The sequence below is a fragment of the Rhinatrema bivittatum genome, chromosome 4 (assembly GCF_901001135.1).
Source record: "Rhinatrema bivittatum chromosome 4, aRhiBiv1.1, whole genome shotgun sequence".
In the NCBI taxonomy this organism is placed as follows: domain Eukaryota; kingdom Metazoa; phylum Chordata; class Amphibia; order Gymnophiona; family Rhinatrematidae; genus Rhinatrema; species Rhinatrema bivittatum.
Window position 1 is genome coordinate 18,747,903 of NC_042618.1, and position 24,430 is coordinate 18,772,332.

Below are 24,430 nucleotides of genomic sequence, written 5' to 3' on the forward strand. Positions count from 1 at the left end.
ACAGAATTGTTTCCAGCAAAAAAAAAAAGAAATGATTTTGGATGGTGCAGCTGGATCTGGAATTTCCTGTCCTGCATTGCACTATGTGCAGAGGGGAATGGACACCTCAGTAAGTAACCTGAATACTGAACAGTTAAGGGATGTCAGCACGGAAGAAAAAACCCGCCGAGGGCCATCCGCCTCATGCATCAGCTAGGGCAGTAATGAGGACAGACGGATCAGAGGCACTCACTCCGAGTACTGACACTGATACAGCTCTGATAATAGAAGATCTTTAACATCCCCAGGTCTGCCGATGTGCCACGTTTTAATGGTTAAGGCAAAGAAGCTCTGTGCAGAAATGTAACCGGTGTGAACATGAACAGACAACGCTGTTCCGGAGAATCGCTGGCAGAGGGACTGCTCATTTTCAGCCTTGATCCGAATCTGATGCGACTGCCACGGGGCCGTCAGACACCAGTACCTCAGCCGGAGCGTCTTTTGCCTCGCAGATCTGTGATATCGTTGCCTGAACAGAAGATGGGGCATCCATGGTGGTAGCTGCTGTGATTTAACTACTCTGAACAATTTTGTATCATCTGCAAATCTGATTATCTCATTCGTCGTATTTCTTTCCAGATCATTTATAAATATATTGAAAAGTAAGGGTCCCAATACAGATCCCTGAGGCACTCCACTGCCCACTCCCTTCCACTGAGAAAATTGTCCATTTAATCCTATTCTCTGTTTCCTGTCTTTTAGCCAGTTTATAATCCACGAAAGGATACACTGGGCAACAGTGAAAGTGTTACTGACCTAAAAAGGTCCTACTCTGTAGTATCTTGATGTGCTGAACACGAATATGACCATGAAAAGTTTTTATTGGCTCTCGTTTTGAAGATATTTAATATAGTTCACTTTCTATGTTTAGTCATGTAAATTTATCCAGTAGGACTGTAAATAAGCCTAGAATGATGTAATATTGCATCATATTGCATAATACCATCATGCACACATCATCCAGAGTTTATTACATCATTTTCTGATGCAATGCAGTTCTACTGCCATGCTGCTGCTGAGTAAGCTGACGTCAGCAGTGTACTATATGAAGCCCAGTCAGAAAGGGGGAGCATTTGAAATATTCATGCTGGCTGACTACTGCTGGACACTCCGCAGAGATGCTCCCGAACAGGTGTACAAGAGACAAGCAAAGAAATCTAAGACGTAGTCTATGACTTCATTTTTCAAACGGTATTAACTGTAGGTCTCCTACTATTGGCATACAATTCAAGATGTAATTATATTATTGCATATTACAGAAAAACTAGAGCCAATTTTGCATTTTCACAGTCACATTCATGTTTAGCACATGGAAATTTATAAGAATTGACTCATTTCATTGCAGTAACATGACTTTTGTGAAAATTTGTTGCCCAGTGATATCGCCATGTATCCCATGACGTTTTACTTTTCCTAGAAGCCTCTCATGAGGAACTTTGTCAAACGCCTTCTGAAAATCTCTCTCCTCTGCCCTGCTAATCGAGGGCATCTGGAAATCAAAAGATCCCAGATATGGACAGAAGGGGTTTTACCTTTTTTTTTTTTAAGTTTTGAGTGGAATATGTGTCTGCTGTTTTGAAACATTGTATTCGTCTTTGGAAAATTTATACGAGTTTTATATTATTGGATGTTCTTTTTGTCAGCTGTTTTGAAATACTGTCTTTATTAGTATGGATTTACTTCTATTGATGATTGAAATTTCCTGATTTTATTGTTTGATGTTTTATGAGGAATTGTAATGTTTCTGTTTTTTCCATTGTTGCACTGGATACATAGTCTGGCGTGTTGTGGTTTACATTTCAGATTTTGTCTGCACGTTTGTATTGCTACTTTATGGTCACTTTATTCTGTATTTGGTGAGGGTCTGTCTGTGTTCTGCATATGTGACCAAGGTTAAATATTCTGCTAAAGTGTCATTTCTATGTAGGGATCTATAGAAGTTTAGTTGTTCTGCTTTCCTAACAGGAGATATATTGGTGTTTAGGGCCTGGTGTAATATTTGCAGTGTTACCTTTTCATAGGGTGGTAACTGTTTGAGTGCTGGCGGTTAGTGCTGTTTTGGAATGGGAGGTTTATTATATCTTAATTGTAATTTAGTTTGCTCCTGGCTTTCTGAGGACAAAGCCCACACCCGACATGCGTTACAATAGTCCTAATATCATATGTGTTCCAAGGATCTTTTTGGCTTTTATACAGGATTTTCTGGTTGATACCACAGCAGTGCATGTAAATATAATATGCACGCTGTTGTGAAAATTTTACTTCAAAAGACTGTACTTTCAGTGTGTTTTTTCATGTAAAATCTTTTATTATAAATGCATAATTTGAAATTGTGTGTGGAGAGGGCCGTGGTAGGGGGAAGGCTGGGTACAAAGCTGTAAGATTCACTTAGGGTGCCTGGTACCCTTGCACAGACTCTTAGTAAATGAATACAAATTAAATGTAACTGCACAGGGTTGCAGAAAAGTTAGCAGCGTCCCTGCATGGCAGTGACACATCCCTCCCCAGTGAAGAGACTTTGCACGGTGGTGGTGCTGTGTGGTGGTGCGCTGGCGGATGATGAGGGGAGAAAGGGGGGGGCTTGCATTGGCCCCCGGAGACGCTTGCTATGCCTCTAATTTTTATGTTAACGATTTGCAGATTCCTCCTCTAATACTGATTGGTCAGTATTAAACTCTTGTTTATCTACCTCTTGCTTAAATGATCATAAAATAAAACTCAATCCAGATAAAACAAGGACACCATGGGTTTCATAACTGAACCAACCTTTTAGCTAATTGTTCCAATTTGCAACCAAAAGATGCAGTTGTGACACTGGGAGTCAATTCAGACTTCAGACTTTCAGTGAAGCCCCAGATTTCTCAATGCTGTTCAGAGATATTTTTATTGGTTGTGCTTGTTGTGTCAAAGATTTACCTTACTTTGTAATCTTCTCTAGTCTCAATTATTGTAACGTGCTTTTTCAGAGCTGCACATTGCTTCAGATTAGACGTCTACAGCTGATACAGAATGCCGCTGTCAAACATATTTGGTGCCAAAAAATATGACCCCATTACTCCTCTCACGATTAAATTGCATTGGCTTCCCATCACTTGTAGAATGAAGTCCAAACTCTTATGTTTGATCTTTAAATACATAAGGCCTTATCTAATCTTTTAATACCCTACCCGCCGACACATTTATTGCCCTCTGCTCAGCAGGAACTTCTGGTTGGTCCCTTTTCAGTTAAAATTAGACTTGAGCATACCGGACAGGGAGCTTTTAGCTGTGCTGCACCTGCATTAGGGAATAGCGTTCCACTGCCAATCAGGAAAGAGAAAAATTACCTGAAATTCTGTACGGCTTTGAAAGCAGGGATTTTTTTCTCAAGAATATGGGGATCATTTAGTCTTGCTTAGAAGGTATCTGATGGCATCTTATTTCTTCCATTGTATCTTGTTTGATTTTGAATGTCATTTTATTTTTATTCATTTTATTTTAATTTTATTTTTTTTATTGCATTTACTTATCGTTTTAGAAATTTTGTTTTAAATGTTACGTTACTTTATTCTTTTATGTTTTATTGTATTTACTTATTACTCTTAGAAATGTATTATGTTTTCTTTCTATTGTTAACCTTTATGACAGTTTATAAACTGATTGGCGGTCAATCAAGTAAATAATAATAATAATAATTACAGAACCATAGGCTATGATGGTAGATTCGGATCTTAAAGGCTCATCACAGTCTGCCCAGTTTACATTCCAGTGCTGTGCTGAATTCCCTCGTTGTTCTGTGGCTTTCCTTCATGTCTTAAGTAACTAATGATCTTCGTGCTTATCCCATGCTTTCTGGTATCTGTTGCTGTTTATCTCCCCTGGAAGGCTGCGCCTTGCATCCAACGCTCTCTCCGTGAAAAACATACTTTCTAATGCTTCTCCTGAAAAGATCTAGCAGGTGGTTTAATCCTCATCCTGGGCCTCTGGGCCTCAGGGGAGTGGCGAATAATAAGGCAAGGCAAGGCAAGGCAATAAATCAATCCCCTGGCGTTGGCCATGGTCGTTACATCATTGCGCTCCCAGTGTGGTCGGGTGGCAGGGCAGGAACCTCCCATATTGTTCAGGTTCTCAAAGTCAGCCAAAAGGCCAAGAAGGGACCATCCTTGGCTAATAGCCCAGACCCTGTGCTTGGATCTTAGCCAAAAGGCAGAGAAACTACACAATGATTTTGATCCAAAAAGAGGCTGAGGAGCGATCGCAATCCCCTGCACCGGTTACTAAGGAGTAACTAAGGACAGATGTAGCATTAGGGTCTCTGTGAAGCAACACATTTTGGCAGTCCTTCCAAATACCCAGACTGAACTCATCCCTGACTCAATTACAGTACATAAGTTCATAAGATTTGCCATACTGGGTCAGACCAAAGGTCCATCAAACCCGGTATCCTGTTTCCAACAGGGGCCAATCCAGGTAGAAGATTGCAGGCTGCTTAACCCAGAGATAAGCAGTAGATTCCTGCAACTCCACCTTAATAAAGGTTTATGGACTTCTCCTCCAGGAACTGTCTACACCTTTTATAAATGCAGTGACACTAATAGTTGGCAATGAATTCCAGAGCTTGATTATGCATGGAGTAAAAAAATATTTTCTCTTATTAGTTTTAAATGTATTACCCAGTAACTTCATTGTGTGTCCCCCTGGTCTTTGTACTTTTGGTAAGAGAATACAACTGATTAATGTTTACTCACTCCACACCAGTCATTATTTTATAGACCTCTATCATATCTCCCCTCAGCCTTATCTTCTGCAAGCTGAAGAGGCCTAACCTTTTTAGCCTTTCCTCATAGGGGAGTTGTTCCATCCTCTTTATCATCTTGGTCGCCCTTCTCTGTTGCTTTTCTAATTCTGCTATATCTTTTTTGAGATGTGGTGACCAGAACTGCACACAATACTCAAGATGAGGTCGCACCATAGAGCGATACAGAGGCATTATGATATTCTCTGTTTTATTTTCCATTCCTTTCTTAATAATTCCTAGCATTCTGTTTGCTTTCTTAGCTGCTACTGCTGCACACTGAGCAGAAGATTTCATTGATTATTTTCAACGATGACACCTGGATCCTTTTCCTGAGTGGTGTGAACCTTGCATTGTGTAGCTATAATTTGGGTTACTCTTCCTTAAGTGCATCACTTTGCGCTTGTCTACATTAAATTTCATTTGCCATTTGCATGCCCAGTCTCCCAGGTTTGCAAGGTCCTCTTGCAATTTCTCACAATCCTCTTGTGATTTCACAACTTTGAATAACTTTGTGTCAACGGCAAATGTGATCACCTCACTTGTTGTTCCCACTTCCAGGTCATTTATAAATATATTAAAAAGCAGTGGTCCCAGAACAGATCCCTGGGGCGCTCCACTGGAAACATTTACCATTTAGTCGTCCTCTCTGTTTTCTATCCCCAATAGGACACTGCCCCTATCCCAGGACTTCTTAATTTCTTAAGACGTCTCTCATGAAGGACCTTGTCAGAAGCTTTCTGGAAATCCGCATACAGTATTTTTATTTCCCTCTCTCCTTTTCCTTCACGTCCTGAAACAGACTTTACTTTTTAACTCCAATCCCTGCTCCCATGGCTAAGAACCCCCCCCACGATGTTTCAGTTCTGATTTTCCCTGCCTCTTTCCCCCTTCCTATTTTATGATTGCCAGCATGCACAGGACTAGCTGTCAGTACAGAGAGCTCGTTTCTGCAGCACTCACTGGACCAAATTACTCGATCCAGCCATTAAAGGTTCAATAAAACAGATAAGGAATGGACTTTGCCAGATTACAGAAGAAAATAATTAACTATGACTTCCAGGCATCAACAATAATACATTAGCATTAGCTCTTTTTTTCCACAGCACCATCTGTGCACAAAGGCTGCTCGGGGAGGGTAAGATTACACAGGGAGAAAGGAATCCATCCAGGGCCTCCGGGTCCATCTCTCTGACTTACAACCACACTGATCGAGCAGCCTTCTCGGTTACTTTTTCACCTGTCAGGAAGATATCTCTGCCATTGGACCTGAGGTCCCATCTAAGCTGGGGTCCTATCCCCAGGTATCGAGAAGAGTAGCCCTAGTGGCGGGGGCAGCAGGCTGAGGACCGGGGAAGCTGGGGGTTCAAATCCCTGCTGATGCTCCCTCTGACCTTAGGAGAGTCACTTCGCCCTCCATGGGTGATGCACCAAGCCGCGGTGCTGTTCTAACGCGCGCTAAACAGAGTATATCACATGATGTGCACTAAATATCGCGCGCCAGAGCACGATCGCGCCAATCTCAAACTCAAACTCAAGACCTGGTTGTTCCGCCAAGCCTTCCCGGACCCCTCAGACACACATTAGACGACGAACCGGCTCATGAGCAATGGAACCCAGATCCTCTCTAAATACGACACAAGCATCAGCACTTTCATAATAGCTCAACTAGCACTAGCTAGGTCTTAGTTTCTTAACTTACTACCCTTTTAAGCCTTCTTTCCAGCTGTTTAAGCTTCCAAGTTTTGCAGTCCTTGTTAAATGTAACTTTGTTTCTCCTGATTATAATAAGTTGTTTATGTTTACTGTTTATGTCCCTGTTCGATGTAAACCGACCTGATAAGGTATTTAACTTTGAAGGTCGGTATAGAAAAATGCTAAATAAATAATAAATTAAATAAATAAATCTCGCGCGACAACTTGCATGGCCTTGTCCAGGTTCCCTCCCCTACTGCAATGAACTGCTCTGCATGCGATTTGCAGGCATCAATTACGCCAGTGGCGTGCGGCGACATTTATAGCAGGGGATTCAGTCTCGCCTCCCCATCCCGCGTCACCTGCAGTCTTGCTCGTTCAGTTCTCTCTCCCCTCCCCCAGGTCTCCTCCAGTCTCACTCCCTCAGCCCCCTTCCCCAAGATTCAGAAGATTATTTGGAACTCATATCCCATTTTAACAGGTACTGGGTGTGGGCTTAGCCCTCAGAAAGGCATGAATAAGGAATTATAATAAACCACAAGTAACAACTACCCTACCTATGAAAAGGCAACACTGCAAATATTACACCAGACCCTAAGCACCAATACACCTCCTATTAGGAAAAAAGAACGTGCCAGACTACCTAAAAATATCTGTGAAATAAAAATACATGTATCTAGAAATACTGTACAAAAGCTTTAAAAACTACACAGATCCCTTCTTCAGCTTTCAGATCAGAGACATTCACATGACAGGTCCTATATCGTCTCAATAGCTCGCATACAGCATTTTTTGATAATACGTAAACACAGTCCAATGAAAGTTATCACAGCCTGCCAAGACTACAGTTTACACCAAGTAACAAATCTGCCATATCAAAACAACACTAACTCCCAGGACTCAAACAGCAACAACTCAACCCAGAAGAGAGCAGCACTCCTAGAAAACCAATACACCTCCTATTAAAAACAGAACAAGCCAGACTGCTGGAGACCCCTACTCAGGAACTACTCATTAGCAGACTCCTTCCCATTTGCCAACCCACATTAAAATCAAGCAATATAAAACCTCAATCATAACAGTAAAACATACTAATAAAAAGAATAAATATTTCAAGACAGCTGACAAATAGAACATTCAATAATTTAAACCTCATAAAAATGTTTATAAATTTCCCAAAACAATATATTTCAAACAACATCCACTAATGAAACTTCTAAGAATTAAAAAATCTCCTGCTCTCCATCCATGGGATTTTTTGATTTTCAGTCACCCTGAGATTCTCATGGATTGGGGTAAGGGGGCCTCTCTCATACACACACACATGCTTACATGATTTCACTCACACTCTCTCGCTTTCTGTCTCACACATCCCAGCTCCCATACACATGCTCCCAGGCTCCCTTCCCCATCCAGCAGTCTTACTCCCCAGTCCCCTCTCCCCACACCCAGCCCCCCAGTCCTCAGCAGTATGCTCCCCAGTCCCCTCTCCCCATCCAGACACCCCAGTTCCTAACAGTCATGCTCCTCAGCTCCCTTCCCTACGTAGACCCCTTCAGCACCCAGCCATTATGCTCCCCAGTCCCCTCTCTTCACCCAACCCCCCAGTCCCCAGCATAATTGTTCTGCAGCCTCTCCCCTCAAGATCCCCAGTCATGCTCCTCAGCCCCCTTCCCTACGTAGACCCCTTCAACACCCAGCCATCATGCTCCCCAGTCCCCAGACCTCACCCAACCTCCCAGTCCCCAGCATAATTGTTCTGCAGCCTCTCCCCTCAAGATCCCCAGTCATGCTCCTCAGTTCCTCTCCCCATCCCCCAGCAGTCATGCTACCCAGTACTCTCTCCCCACCCAGCCCCCTAAGTTCCCACAGTCTTGTTCAGCAGCCTCTCCCCTCTCCGTCCAAGACCCCCCAGTTATGCTCCCCAGTCCCCTAAGTTCCCAGCAATCTTGTTCAGCAGCCTTTCCCCTCTCTGTTCAAGACCCCCCAGTCAGTCCCCTCTCCTCACCCAGACCCCCCCCCTCAGCAGTCTTGTTCTCCAGCCCCCTCTCCCTCCAGGCCTCAATAGTCTCGCTTCCCAGCCCCTCCCGTCTCCCATCTCTCTTTCTCCAGTCTTCTTGTTCTCCGGCCTCCCCTCCCCTCGTCACTCTTAGCTCACTGAACTTTTTCTCAGTTCAGATCAAACACCAGCCACCCAGCATTTGCTTATCCTCCTACCTCTTGCTCTTGGATCCACATGGGCCTAGAGGCTCGTTCCGAGCCTGAAGACGTCCCGTCCCACACTCCCTGCCGGCCTGCTTTTCACCTGGGGTAGAAGGCAGGACCCTTCTTCCAGCCAAAGCAAGGCCCCACCCTCTCCAATCAGTGCCTGAGCTCAGGTGCCACTTGCCTGCATCCACTTCCCCTCAATTGGTTCCACCCATGAGGCCCCACCCCCACCTGCTCTGCTTCTTTTTATTGGCTGCCTCTGAGGTGCAGGCTGCTGTTTCTATTGGCCACACAGAGCAAGGGGAGGGGACTGGGAAGCATGGAAGCTGAAAAATAAACATTCCCTCTCCCCCCCCCCCAAAAAAAAACCCAGAGTTGTAGGGCTGGGTATCCGCCGAATCCCTTGAAGGCCCTGACCACACACCTCTGAATAATGCAAATGCATGCAAAGCGAGTCATTACTAGGCAATTTGATGTAAATATTTTATTGCGCCTCCTGTGGAATCGCCAAATGTCCTGCGGGTCCCGAGGTTCCCCCGTTACATTTAAAGAACCCCGCAAACCCCACAGAAATGCGGTGGCAAAAACTAAAAGCTGAGTGGGGGTCCGGGCTGCCCCTCAAGGTGGAAAACAAAAAAGATGGCCCAGCACAGGCAGCAGCGTCCCCCCCCCACCCCAAACCCAGCGTTCACAAGCATCCAGTTTTCCCCACCCCCCCCACGTGAAGTAACCCCCCCCCCCAAATGTATCATTGGAGTTCCGTGGGTCCCCACAGCGCCCCCAACCTTCCTCTCCCCCCCCCCCCCCGAAACTTTAAAAGGTGAAGAAGCTCCTGTGATGGGCACGTGGTCGGGGGCAAACTGAACCCCAATGATTTAGCAAACCTTTGTGGGGGAAGGGGGCACTGTACCCCCACTATGAGGTTTCTTCACTAGTGGGGAGGGGGGGCTGGAATTTTGTGAACACTGCATTGGGGGGGGGGGATGTCACCGCACGTGATGCGCCATCTTTTTATTTTTTATTTGGGGGTGTGGGGGGGCTGCCTCGATGTCTTGGCGGGCACCTTTTTAAGCGGCCGGCCCTTTAAGGTCGGGGACGCCATCGCACCTGAAGGGGCCGCTGGACGCCCTCGTCTGTCCTGCGGTGTTTGGCCGCGAGGCAAGAGATCGCCCCATAAAGCTGTTTTTTGTTTTGTGGGTCCCACCATCACGGGGATACCCCCTCGCGATGGTGGGACCCTCCCGCAAAAAAACATGGTGGCTTAATGTATTTAGGCTCCTGGCTGTAAGCCCTTTGGGGCGGGGAAATGGCTGCGGTGGCTGAAATGTAAGCCACCTTCAGCCGGGATTGGGAAAGGCGAGTAACTAGATCCAAAAGAGACAGAGAGCTCTGCTTTCTAACCCTATCAAGACTGCTCAGGTCCGAGATCTCAGGGGCAGGCTACGATCGGAACCGGCCAGGCCAGGACTGAGCCCTTTTGTACTGTAAATAATAATAATAATAATAACATGCTTCTTATTACTGCCTGACAACACTGAACCTCGAATAATAAAGGATTACAAAGAAAGCAATGAACAAATACTACCAAAGGCTGAAACGTTTAAACTTGCTTCTTCTGGGCAGGCGCGCACCACCGAAGCTTTACAAGCTCTTCATCTTCGGTGAAGTCTAAACGGGGAGAAAACGGAGTAACGCATCCCGCAGCTGCAAGCTTCCTTGTAATGTCCCTGGCTGCAGGTCCTGGGCTGAAAGTGAACCTTCTGGCATTTCTCCCTGGGCTCAAGGCAGCTTGGAAAGCTGAAAAAGGGGGAAACGCAATACTTTTCCCTAGGCGGTTTTCCTATCAGATCTCTCGTCTCGCATGCTCCCTTTCTCAGGGATGCACGAGAAAACGCGTCTTTCAATAATTCATGTGCGCCGGGGCGGGAAGCAGCTTAGGCTTCTGAATGAACGCAGGCCAAGCCGAGAGGGCCTTCCCCACCACAGATACAGCGTTATAAAATTAAAAAGAAAAACGGGAGGCTTGTGCTGCTGCTCCTCCGATATTACCCCCAGAAAACCAGCTCCCTTGGAATAATGGGAGCAACAGCACAAAGAGGTGCACAAGAGTTCCAAAGGTTTTAATCAGGCATCAGGGGAACCTTTCAAAGACCACCGAGGATGCAGATCACCCCAGATACTCTCCAGCGTGCACCCCCCCCCCCCCCCACTGATCATCAATCAGGCCTCCAATTTTACAATTTACCAGTTCCCATGCAATCTTCACTGACGTTATAAAATGGCTTAATTAGCGCGGACAACCCCTCCCAAAATCTTTCCCTGGGAAAGGGGAACTGGCTCCTTTTCACCGTCCAGAGCTTCCCAGACTCAAAAAGAAATGTTTTAATTTTTTTTTTTTTTTTACCAACATCTGCTAAGAGCAGCGGGATCCGAGCAGAGACTCAAGGCAGCAGCAGTAACAGCAAAGGGCTCCAGGCTCAGCAGGATCTGGGAGGAGGAGGAGGAGGAGGAGGAGGGAGCTCAGCTGGCTAGATTGCACAGGAAGAACGTCTCGCCCTGCGGAGGGGGTTAAGTTTAGGTTAGATTCCTCTGCCCAAAATGAGATGTTCAGTGCTAGCCGCCTGACTTTACCCCCTCCAACCCTGAACGGCCACCCGGCGGGCCTGAGCAGGAGCCAGCCTGCAATCTGCTGCAGCCGAAAACGTACATAGCGGGGCCGCTCATCCGACTGGGAGTCTCTTTTGTAATCCAGCCGGCCTTCTCCAATGCAATCATTACGATTCACCTTTTTTGTATTTCCTTTCTGGACAGAGCACGTTACGATTCTTTGAAAGCTTCTCTACTTAAGCCATACAGAATTTCCAGGATGGGGAGAGACAAGACTGAGATTTGTTTTTAACGACTTTGGCTACGCAGGGATGATAAACTTTAAAACGTGCGCTCGGGCACACGTACAAGCTGGAATTTTAAGTGGCGCACGTGTGATTTAAATCCGCCCACTGTGCTTCCGTGCGCTCCCGGAGCTAACGTACTCGACGCATCTTCCTTAGGACTGTGTCGGCTTTGACGCGCTCGGGGATGCGGATATTAAAGCACGCTCACGCGAAAGACATTCCCAGTTTCACAAGTTAATCCACCGGCTTGCCCAGTCCGTCTCGAGGTCGTCCGGACCCCTCCGGTTCTTCAGCCTGTGCCCTCCCCTTGCCAGTTCAGCCACGCCCCCTCGCCCTGTGTTTTAGGCCTCACAAGAGATTTCTGTAGACGTGGGCCTCGTCAAGAGCAGCAGCCAAACACACGCGGCTAACAAGCCGGCGGGCATTGCGGTCATCGGAATTAAAATACGGACTCAGGCGCGTAACTTTTGGGCCTGCCCCAAAACGGCACGCCAACACCCCCCCCCCCCCCCCCCCCGATACGCCCTAATCCTCCCCTTTTTCTTTTACTCGTGTCCATGTATATCTGTGCGTAATTTGCGGCTTTTTAAATACATGTTGCTGGCACGCAGCCCAGAAACTCGCACATATGATGGGGGCCTTTTTACGCGAGCGGCACTTTTAAAATTCACCCCCTAAGGCTCGTTCTAGGAACGCGAGCGTGAGGGTGACGCCGGCCAACCTATGCAGAGCTGCGAGTCAGCTGGGATAGCTCTGAACGGTTCCCCCTCAAACTGAGGGCAGATAAGCCACGGGCCATAAAAACGACAGCAAGAAGAAGAAGAAGAAAATCTCCCCGGAAAGAAGCTTTCGCCACTGGGCAAAGGGCTGTATAATGAGAGGGAGACACTAGGCCGCTGACACTGAAAGTATCACAGAATCCTGAAGACCATCCTTGCCAAGATCTCGGACAATGAGATGACTTTTCTTCAGTTTTTTTTTTAAAAAACAAATAAATCCTGGTGTTCGGCGTGAGAGAGCAATGACCATGGATAGCGGAAGCCGATGGCCAGCATCCATCACCCTGATCCCAAAGAAATGCGATTACTGCCGTACCTAAAGAGAGCTTTGCTTTGTGTCTGAGCTGTAATTTGTTTCCCGTATTCTCAGCTGTTAAGGCGATATTTTATCGAGCTTGCACCCCGTGCGGCATGTTCACGGGAGGGGGGTGCAGGCTGCGATACCTCTGATCGGGCCGGCGTGTCCAAGGCCAGAGAAGTCCCTTCTTTTTTTTTTTTTGTTTAAACAATTTTATTGCATTTTAACATAAAACAGGGATAACAAAGGCATGTTGAGTATAGGCGTCCTTCAACACACAACACGCATCAACAATGATATACGCAATCCTTTTGACAACCTTCAATACCCCCCTCCCCAACCCCCACCCCCCTTCCAAATCCAGAAAATAAAATTCTGTGCCATGTCGTGAGGTACCTCCCCCCCTTAATTCAAAAGAAGAAGAATAGTAAAAAAAAAACAAACATCAGTCATTAAGGATCAAACTCCGTGCCCTAGGAGGTAAGGATTGAATGTAAGGAGTCCAAATCTGTAGAAATCGTTTTCGCCGCCTAGGATCCTGACGAGCGGACATCCACTCCATCTGCATCAGCCGGTGCCAGTGATTCCTCCAGGCCCAGAAAGAGGGTGCCTGGGTCTCCTTCCACTGTAGCAGGATCATTTTCTTCCCCACAAAACAAGCTCTCATAAACAACAACCGATGGCCAGCATCGCGGATGCGTAATAGCGGGATACGTTCAAAAAGCATCAAAAGAGGAGAAGCAGTTAGCGGGGTGCCCAGCAACCTAGCCAAGTAACATATCATACGTTTCCAAAAGGCTGGAATGACTGGGCAGCCCCAAAACAAATGAGATAAGGTGCCCCGCTCCCGAGTACGTTTCCCACAAAGATCAGTTGAGACCAGCGCTGAGCGAAAAGCAACCTGGGTAGACACATACGCTCGCCATAAAAACTTAAATTGCATTTCTCTATAATAGGAAGCAAAGGAGATCTTAGCAATGCGCTGAAAACAAGTCCCCAGCTAGAAGTCCCTTCTTTATGCACGATCAGAAGGGTCCCATGTGGTTCCCCACCCCGAGCTGACGTGCTACAGCATCTTTGGGACCGTTCTCATGCTGCTCTGGGTAGGAGGTCTCACAACCCGTGAAGAATCACATTTTCTCCACAACTTGGCACTACTAATCCAGTTTGGGAAAATCTACCAGTTGCAGTTGTGCAAACGCACAGGGGCGACCAGACAGAGGAGGACATTTCATAGGATCCTTGCCATGTTTCTCTTCTGAAGTGCATGTAGCCTACTTCTTTTATTTTCCAGCAACGCTGAGCCAAATATCTGAAAACAACCTAAAGAACCGAAATCCGCAGAATCAATTTATAGTTATGCCAGACGAGCAGAAGGAAAACCAATGGCAAGGACACTTAACTAATCTATTTTTTGAAAATAATGCTTCTCGTACTTGGAACAATGTTTTCTTGGATTGGCCAAAAGTGCACATTTTAAGTAAATAAATACTACTTCAATAACTGAAGGGCACTGGCACCCGACCCTCGGAAGCGGCATTGCGAACGAATGGAGAGCAGGAAGATCCGCACACCCGAATTCCCTCTCAGCGGAGGACTTACCAGTCTCTGCATACTCTTCACGTGGGTGGGGCTGATCGATAAGGCCTCCTCGTACCACCGTTTGGCCTCGTCAATATTCCCTCGGAGCTCCGCCACTTGGCCTCGCATGTAAAGCACGTTGTGCGACATGGGGAAGAGGTTAGCGGCCTCCTGCGTGCACGCTGTGGCTTCTGCGGGCTTCCCGATTCCAATATAGACTTCAGCTGTGGGAAGAAAGGAAGGAACAAAGCATGGGTTGGTTTTTTTTTTTTTTCTTCCTTTCTTTGTGTAGCAGAACAAGCTGGCAGATTCGGATTTTCTGTTTCCCATGTGGCTAAGCCAATCTGCTGCACAGCTTTAGGGAAGGTCCCAAAATAACACGTTATAAATGCAGCAGAGCTACATGAACCGTAACAGCAACAGGAACAAACCACAATAAGGAGTCTGGACCATCTATTTTTCTCTGATATTCACATTCATTGCAAAAAAAACCCAAAACAAAACCCTGTAAAGTTTGATAAAACTTCTCATTCCCTCTCTTCCTATGGGGATTAAAACTCTTGACAGCAAGCTGCTGGCAGTCTGCATGTTAGAGGTCAGGAAATGGACCATAACAAGGTGTTAATGCTTAAAAAAAAACCAAAACACGTTCTCATAGCTCTTTGAGGAGTCCTTGAATCTCTAAACAAACAACGGCCGACAGGCAAGCTTCTAAAGCTTTAACAAGAAATAACTTTATTTTATTTCTCATTCCTTTCAATAAAGCAAAATCCCCTTGGGCCCAGTGGCAGTTGGCCAGGGTAGGCAATTAATCATTGCTCAATTCTCGTATAATTTTTTTAACGTACTTTCCACAGGGAAGAAGGCTTAGAAGATCATCCTGTGTGTGTGTGAATGTGTGTGGGTGTGAATATGTGTGGGTGCTGCCCCCTTTTCCCCACCACACCAAATTTTCAGAACATGTCCGGGAGACCAAGGGGATCCTGACAGGGGTATTTTTTTTGATTCACACATATGTACTGTATATGTGTGTGTGTGCCTGCATCCTGGAAAGTAGGATCCATTAAACATGTGCAGAACTTCTCGTTAACCACCTTTGTAGCAATTTCCAACAAAAAAATCGTTGCTTTTAATACTTAGAAATCTTCATTTAGATAACATGGGGGTCCATTTTCAGCCGCTGTGCAGCTCGGCTAGTTATCTGGCTAACTAGCACAGTATATACAGCAGCGCAGAGGTGCCTCTGCATATACCCGGCTACCTTTAGGACAGGTCTGTGGCCTGGCCGGAGTCAGCTGGATAAATTATCCGGCTAGCGCTGAATATCGGTGTTAGCCAGGTGAGTTACTTGGCTTACGCTGCTCCTCCCCGCTCTCATGGAAGTTTAGCTGGATAAGTTGCCGAATAAGCTGGTTTTGCCATTTAGATGGATAACTTGGCTTTTGAATACTGACTTTATTAGTTACTGGTTGTGCATTCCAAAGAGAAAATCTTTGTAACTAAATTGTGCTTCCACTCACCGAGCTGCCTTGAGGAAAGCCAGTTAATTAAACAGCCAGGGCCCGGTAATCGTCTCCTACAACAGCGTAGGTGCCCAGATTTCTTCTTCCTACGCTTCCTCCATCCACTATTAAGCAGGAAGAGTCCAGTCCCCACACAAGATGCAGGGGCTTCACCTCCACAGAAGTGGGTATCTTATTAATCGGTCTTCTCTATAGGATCTGTAGAAATATCTACATTAAACTGTGAATGCAGGGAGTTACATGACGTGGTGAACTTGAGTGGTTAGGCTGCGGTGAAGCTCTAGTGCCACTCATGTTGTTTCTGTCATACCTGATCTACACAATTCTTTTCAAGAGCTAATTCAATACCCTGTGAACGCTGTGGGGTTCTTCAGCTTGAAAAATGAAGTGGTGATAGCTACAAAAAAATCTGAATAAAGATAAAGATAAGCCGTACCAGGGAGAAACAAGGATGGCTGACAACAGAGATGACGACATTGCATCAAGAGACTTGGATATGGCCTTAACATTGAGAAAATTGACCATTTGTCCCTACTCTCTGTTTTCTGTCTTTTAAACCATTCTTTATCCACAACAGAATATCGCCTCCTATCCCATGACTTTTTAATTTCCACAGGAGTCTCTCATGAGGGACTTTGTCAAACACTTTCTGAAAATCCAGATACACTATATTAGACGGCTCACCTTTACCCACATGTTTATTCATGCCTTCAAAAAAATGTAGTAGATTGCTGACAGAAGACTTCCCTTGGTTAAATCCATGTTGGCTCTGTCAGATTAAATAATGACTATTTATATAATCAATAATTTTCTTTATAATAGTTTCAACCATTTTTCCCAGCCCTGACATCAGGCTCATATAGTCTGAGTTTCCTGGATCGCCCCTGGAACCCTTTCTAAAAACTGGCATTACGTTGGCCACCTTCCAGTCTTCAGATACTGTAGCTGATTTTAACGATAGTTTACAGATTATTAATGGTAGGTCTACAATTTCATTTTTCAGTTCTTTCAGAACTCTAGGATGTATACCATCTGGTCCAGGTGATTTGTTATTCTTTAGTTTGTCACTTTGCCCTATTATATCATTCAGGGTCACTGAGCTATCATCTTTAAATATCACTTCTGGCATGGGTATCTGCTTTACTTCTTCCTCAATAAAGACTGAAGCAAAGAATTCATTTAATCTCTCTATGGCTGTGTCCTTCCTTAGTGCCACTTTTATCCCTTGATCATCTAGGGGACCAACTGAATCCCTCACGAGCTTTTTGCTTCAAATGTACCCGAAAGTTTTTATTATGAGTTTTTGCTTCCACAGCAAGATTCTTTTCAAATCAATGCTTTGCATCTAACTTGCCAGTGCTCATGCTGGTTTTTTTGTTGTTTTCTTCATTTAGATCCCTTTTCCATTTTTCAAAAGATGTTCTTTTGGCTAGTATAGCCTCTCTTACCTCACCTTTTAACCATGCCAACAGATGTTTGGTCTTCTTGCCACCTTTTCTAATATGTGGAATATATCTAATCTGGGCTTCCAAGATGGCATTTTTACACAAGGTCCATGCCTGATGTAAAGTCTTAATCTTTGCAGTTGTTTTGTCTAACCATTTTCCTCATTTTATCATAGTTACCCTTTTGAAAGTTAAAAGCTATCACAGTAGATTTCCTTAGTGTCCTCCCCTCCAGTTATCAAGTCAAATTTGATCATGTTATGATCACTATTGCCAAGTGGCTCCAATACCATTACCTCTCACACCAAATCATGTATTCCAGTAAGGACTAGGTCTAAAATAGTTCCCTATCTTGTTGATTCTTATAGCAGCTGCTCCATGAATCAGACATTTATTTTATCTAGAAACTGATTTGACTTTTACCCAGTCAATACTGGGGTAAATGAAATCACCCATTATTACTCTGTCGCTAATTTTATCTTCCCTAATCTCTGTTAGAATTTCATTGTCTGTTCATTCTGACCAGGTGGACAGTAGTACACCCCCCACTGCTATTCTATTCCCCTTCTTTATGGAATTTCTATTCATAGGGATGGTAACTTAGAAACGAGCGTACAGCACTCATACATGCAATATGGGTGTGTGAGTGCACATATGATGGAATTTTAAATCAAGTGCGCAGTTGCGCACATCTGAACATAAGAACATAAGAAAATGCCATACTGGGTCAGACCAAGTGTCCAACAAGCCCAGCATCCTGTTTCCAGCAGTGGCCAATCCAGGCCATAAGAACCTGGCAAGTACCCAAAAACTAAGTCTATTCTGATCTGATTTAAAATACAGCTACTACATGGAAGTGTGCTCCTAATTTTAAGCTTGAGCAAATTTGTTACTTGAGCAAATGTACTTCGCCTATCTTCCTTAGGAATTTGTTGGCTCTAACATGTGAAGGCAAGCAGATTTTAAAACATGTTCATGCGAAGTACATTCCCAGTTTTAAAAGTAGTCCACCAGTTTGCCCAGTCTATCTCAAGCTCATCCAGACCCCCCTAGTTCTTCAGTCTGCACTCCACCCAGTTGACCCAGACCCCTCACCCTGTCATGTTAGGCCTAAAACGTGATTTCTGCAGACCTATACCTCATTTATTTAGACATTTTATATTCCGTCGTTCCATCAAGAGCAGCAGTAAAAACACACAGATAACAAGCCACCGCGCACTGTGGCTTTCAGTTTTAAAATATGGATTTACGTGCGTAACCGTTGGCCTCTGCCCGGAATGCCTATGCCCCGCCCCTTTTCTGCAGTTCGTGCACATGCTTAAAAGTGCACGAACTGCAGAAATCCACATCGCTCATGCACAGCCCACTACTCACATATATGGGCCTTTTAGCACAAGCAATGCTTTTAAAATTCAGACCAAAGATTACACAGTGCATTTTGTTTCTTGCAAAACTTGTATCCTGTTTTACTCTATGCCCTCTTTAACATAGAGTGCCACCCTTCCACCAAACTGATCCATCCTATCACTATGATATAATTTGTACCCTGATATCACAGTGTCCCATTGGTAATCCTCCTTCCACCAGGTCTCTGAGATGCTAATTATATCAACCTCTTCATTCAGTGCTATACATTTAAGGGCCTTCATTATCGGTCTGTATTGTTCTTTATTTTTCCTAGGAATCTATTACGGTTTATTATGACAAGAACAAAAACAGGAGAAAATAAGTTGAAAAAAATACTCATTTTTCCAGGTAAATTTCAGAGTTTATTTTTGTGGACAGAAGCCAGGACAATATAACATTATTAAGCAGATCCTCCTGCTCACCAGCATCCCCATCTCTACCCCAATCCCCTGCCTAGCATGGCCCTCTCTATCTCCCCCCCCACTCCCTGCACTGCAATAGCCTTCATCTTTACTGGTGGCGGCTCCTGGCTCCTCCCCTCTCTCCTTCAGCAGCAGCTTACTGAGGCTCCCACGCTCTGCAGCACTGCACGCCTGCTTTTGTGCAGGGCCAGGGAGCCTGCCGGGAAAGTGCTTCTGGTGGAAAAGGCCTGCTTCAGATGCACTTGTGGCACCAGACATCAGGCATTGGGGCTGCTTAGGGGATAAGGAGGTAGGACTTGGAACATGGCACGGGTGGCACGTGAAACACTGCAGGCACTTTGGTCCATACCTGGTTTCAGCAGTGGCTGGAGGCCTTGAAACACTGCATCTACAGCTCTGGAGCAGCTTTTTAATCACCTTAAAATTAGGGTGAATATCAGTTTAAACCTATCAGATTGTCACCTTTGGAAAAATCCAGGAATTTATGGGTGAAAATTGGTTTAAACTGAAAACAAAGGACCCTATATACAGATTCTAACTCTCCCACCTTTTTAGATTACTGGCATTTGTATACAGATATTTCAAAGTTACTTTTGTTTGTATTAACAACCTGCTTATCAGCTGACAGGGATAATTTGGAATTTTGCTGCTTTGTCTGCTCTTTACTTAAAAGGCACGTAGACTACTTTAGCATTTATTGCAATCCGCACAATTAAACTCTGGAATTTGTTGCCAGAGGATGTGGTTAGAGCAGTTAGTGTAGCTGGGTTTAAAAAAGGATTGGATAAGTTCTTGGAGGAGAAGTCCATTACCTGCTATTAATCAAGTTGACTTAGAAAATAGCCACTGCTATTATTAGCAACAGTAACATGGAATAGACTTAGTTTTTGGGTACTTGCTAGGATCTTATGGCTTGGATTGGCCACTGTTGGACACAGGATGCTGGGCTTGATGGACCCTTGGTCTGATCCAGTATGGCATGTTCTTATGCCTATTGGGATGTCCTAACTCCCCTGTCTTGTGAGTATCCTTCAAAGTCACATCATTCTGAACCACGTGTTTCTGAGTGACTGTCGGTTTTCTCCCATCATCTGGTTTAAATGTTGCATAGGTGCCAGCAGCCTGGTTCCACTCTGGTTTAAGACGGAGCCCATCCAGCCAGAATAGGCTCCCTCTTCCCGCAGAATGTTCCCCAGGTCCTGAAAAATCTAAACCCCTCTTCCCTGCACCATCGTCTCATCCACGCATTGAGACTCTGGAGCTCTGCCTGCCTCTGGGGTCCTGCACGTGGAACGGGGAGCGTTTCTGAGAATGCTACCCTGGAGGCTCTGCATTTCAGTTTCCTATCTAAGAGCCTCAATTTAGCCTTCAGAACCTCTCTCCTGTGTCTTCCTATGTCACTGGTACCCGCATGTATTGGCTCCTCCACAGCGCTCTGTAAAATCCTATCAATGTGGTGGGTTGAGGTTGCCACCTTCGCACCAGCCAGATAAGTTACCAAGCGATCCTCACGCCCACCTGCCACCCAGCTATCTACATTTCGAATGAGCGAATCACCCACTATAATGCCCGTCCTAATCCTTCCCTGCTGAGCAGATGGCCTTGGAGACCCATCCTCAGGGTGTCACCTGGAAGGCAAATCCTAGCTACAGAATCACTGCCTGCCTGCCATACCAAGGTGATGGTTTCCTGCCAAATGACCTTGCTCCTCCAAAGCAGCACAAGGACTGCTTGACTGGAGTCAGGATACTGGCAAGCAATTGCCTAGGGTACCAAATTTTGAAGGTGCCAAATATCCAGGCTAAGGAGAAGCCTGCTTTCTGCTCACTATGGTGCCCTGTGCCAGCGCAGCTGCAAAGCAGCACCCACACCATGATACTGCCTACGGGTGCCACGATCTTAGATCTGACCCTGGCTGGGACTGCTCTATGATATCCCCGAAGGTCTCCCTCAGTCTACCTCTCCATCTGCTTCAGTTCCTCCAGGTCTGCCACTCTGGCCTCTAGAGACTGGACTCATTCTCTGAGAGCCAGGAGCTCTTTGTAACCCCCTGGTAAGAATTAGCAACCTTGCTGGGGAAGGAGATGTACGTTGAGGAATCTGCCTGCCTAGCTTGATATCTCACCATATACCACTCTTTAGGCCAGAACGACCCTTTTTATTACAGTCAGGGGTACTGGTGCGCAAACATAAGGGAAAATACGCAGGCCAAGTCCATAAGCAAAGCACATCAAGCAGCGCTGTCTGAATTTTCAAGAAGGCTCATCACCCAGTAAAACACTTAAGAGAAACATGGGTATAATGTGTACAGCGCAGCGGTTACTACCATAAGAAGCTTGCTGGGCAGATTGGATGAACCATTTGGTCCTTTTTGGCCATCATTTCTATGTTACTTCCAGGCAGAACGTTCTTATCATAGGAAATTGGGAATCACATCTGGAACGTAAGCCATGCACTAATAAGCGAAGGCTCTTTGTATCAGTTCTCATGTGGACATTTATTTTCGAGTAAATATCTGTGAATTTGCAGAATTAACATAGGTTAACCACTCTCTCTCTTGCCTGCTAGGCCAGAGTTTCTTTCTCCAAGGGCTGACACTGAACACCCCCATCCATCACAACCTGGACTTTGAGCAAGGTTTAGACTGAAAGGAGATAAACTACTGGAGGAAACAGAATCTGCACCGGGGATGGGGAACACGACCTCAGATCGAAAGCGTTATTTCATCGTTTGGTGACAGCCTGGAATCTCATTTTCGTACAACTGCCGCCCTTTGGATCGCAGCACAATTTCATTCTTCAGTTAAGAGTGGAAAGCGATGTATACCGCAGCCCTCTTAAAGCCACCACTATCCAGTTAGTGTGGGTAAAGATAACATTACTTTCATCATAATTAGATAAGAATGCAAAGAACTCACAGCCTCACTCATATCAAAACGAAATCTTCATTTATGACTGCCATTAAGTTTTGTTTTTTTTTTTTGAGTCATAAACCTACAGACCTAAGAGCAAAGGTCAGTGGAGGGAGCATTCATCAGCACTTCATTCCTTTCAGGGAGGATGATGCCTACAACCTGCAGATCTGAGGCCTTGAGTCTGTGAACTCTTGGGGATCTGTTGCCAAGGCAAATATCTGCTTTAACAGCTAAAGTACAGGCAATTAAACCAGGGTTAGACAAACAGCTGAGCAGCTCGAGGGCGGGTCCCAGCATCTAGACCAGGGGGTTCCTAACCTTTTCGGGAGCGTGGGCCTCTTTTTCAAGCTCCGTAGTGTTTGCGGACCCCCACATTCGTCTCGTTAATGTTTACAATGCATGCCATAGATAGAATAGTTATTAATCTACTAACTAAGAAATAATGACAGGCACCCCAGAACCATTCAGAACCCGTCTCCGGCCCTGCTTCCCCTCACCCATGCAACCTTCTCTCCTGCCTCCCCTCCTCCTCTCTATCACCCTTCCTCTCACCCACAGCGCCCTGCTGAGTGCTGCCCCCTTGGCCCCTTCCTGAGAGCGTTCCCTACTGCTCTCCATCCTTGACCTCCTGCCCTCTCCTGCCTGCCCTGCTTCTCCACACCCCGTCCTGAGCACTTCCCAACTGACCCCTTCCCAAATGCCTTCCTTCCCTCTTGCTGCCTATCCCTCTGTCCCCCCCATCCACTTCACCTACCTTCTTCCAACCATGGCCCCTTCCTGAGTGCTGCCCTCCTTGCACACTTTCCACAGTACATTTCCTTCTGTCCATCGTCCCCATTCCCCTCTCCTTCTGCCCCATGTGGCCCTTCCTCCCATCTTCACCCTCCAACCCTCGCCCTATGACCCCCTCCTCCCCCTGTATTCCTGGTGCTCACATTCTTCCTTAGTCGGTCAAGCTCTTGGCGCCTTCAGATTTTATTCTGCACTGGCAGCAGCAGCAGCTCTGCTCTCATCTCAGCGCCCTGCTCCTGGACCAGACGTTTGGTGGGAGTGTGCTCTTCCAGGCCTCGCCCGCTGGCTCTCAGCAGCATCCCTCCCTGCTCCTTACTGCGTGACCAGGCTCTCAGTGGTGGCGGGTTCTTGCAGGCTGGAGCTGGCTTGTATCAGTGGCTCTGATCCTCGCTCTTCTCACTGCAGCGCCTGGAGGTTTAGCAGCGGTGCTCTTCCCCTTTTCTCCTTGCCGACCGGGATTCTTCCTTCTTCAGCAGTGTGGCACTGGGCTCTGCTGCACTGCACGGTGCTCGATGCCGCAGTCAGGCACAAGAAGCAGCCTTAGTGCAAGGCCCGCTCTTTTTCTGGGCAACTGCACTTCCAGTGAACCCCCTGGGACGGTCTGGGTCTGCAGACCACAGGTTGGGAACCACTGATCCAGACATTTGCATGCCTGGGAGAACAGGTCCCCCAGGATCTTGCACTTCTGGAAGGCTTTGGGAAAAATCTTCCAGTGATTAAATACCAGGAAATGCCATCCGTTAGCTACTATTTCCTCAGTGACTAATATCTGCCAATGGAAATCTTCCCTGTGCCCATATAGAGCCCAGAATAAACCCTGTACAATCCTGAAGATCTCAGTCATTTCCAAATGACTGCATTAAATTTGTTGCCAGAGGATGTGGTTAGAGCAGTTAGTGTAGCTGGGTTTAAAAAAGGATTGGATAAGTTCTTGGAGGAGAAGTCCATTACCTGCTTATTAAGTTGACTTAGAAAATAGCCACTGCTGTTACTTAGTGTTTGGGTACTTGCCAGGTTCTTATGGCCTGGATTGGCCACTGTTGGAAACAGGATGCTGGGCTTGATGGACCCTTGGTCTGACCCAGGATGGCATGTTCTTATGTTCTTACATTACTCTCGGGGCTCATGCAAAGACAATAGTTGCCCCTGCAAATCTTCAATCTTGCGCCATTCCCCTTATACATCTACAGTATACATATACTGTCATTCCCCTTATACATCTATAGTATACATATACTGTCATTCCTCTTATACACCTACAGTATACATATACTGTCATTCCTCTTATACATCTATAGTATACATATACTGCCATTCCTCTTATACATCTACAGTATACATATACTGTCATTCCTCTTATACATCTATAGTATACATATACTGCCATTCCCCTTATACATCTATAGTATACATATACTGCCATTCCTCTTATACATCTACAGTATACATATACTGTCATTCCCCTTATACATCTACAGTATACATATACTGTCATTCCTCTTATACATCTATAGTATACATATACTGTCATTCCCCTTATACATCTACAGTATACATATACTGTCATTCCTCTTATACATCTATAGTATACATATACTGTCATTCCCCTTATACACCTACAGTATACATATACTGTCATTCCCCTTATACATCTATAGT

At 45.6% G+C, this 24,430-nt stretch overlaps 1 protein-coding gene across 3 annotated transcripts in view; it reads right to left on the reverse strand.

Moving 5' to 3' along the window:
* TTC7B (tetratricopeptide repeat domain 7B) overlaps nt 1-24,430 on the reverse strand; it is a 336,037-nt gene that overhangs the window by 49,191 nt on the left and 262,416 nt on the right. For all 3 annotated transcript variants that reach the window (XM_029597785.1, XM_029597787.1, XM_029597786.1), the window contains one exon: nt 14,290-14,492. In XM_029597785.1, coding sequence (XP_029453645.1) covers nt 14,290-14,492 — 203 coding nt within the window. The remainder of the gene's footprint in view (nt 1-14,289; nt 14,493-24,430) is intronic.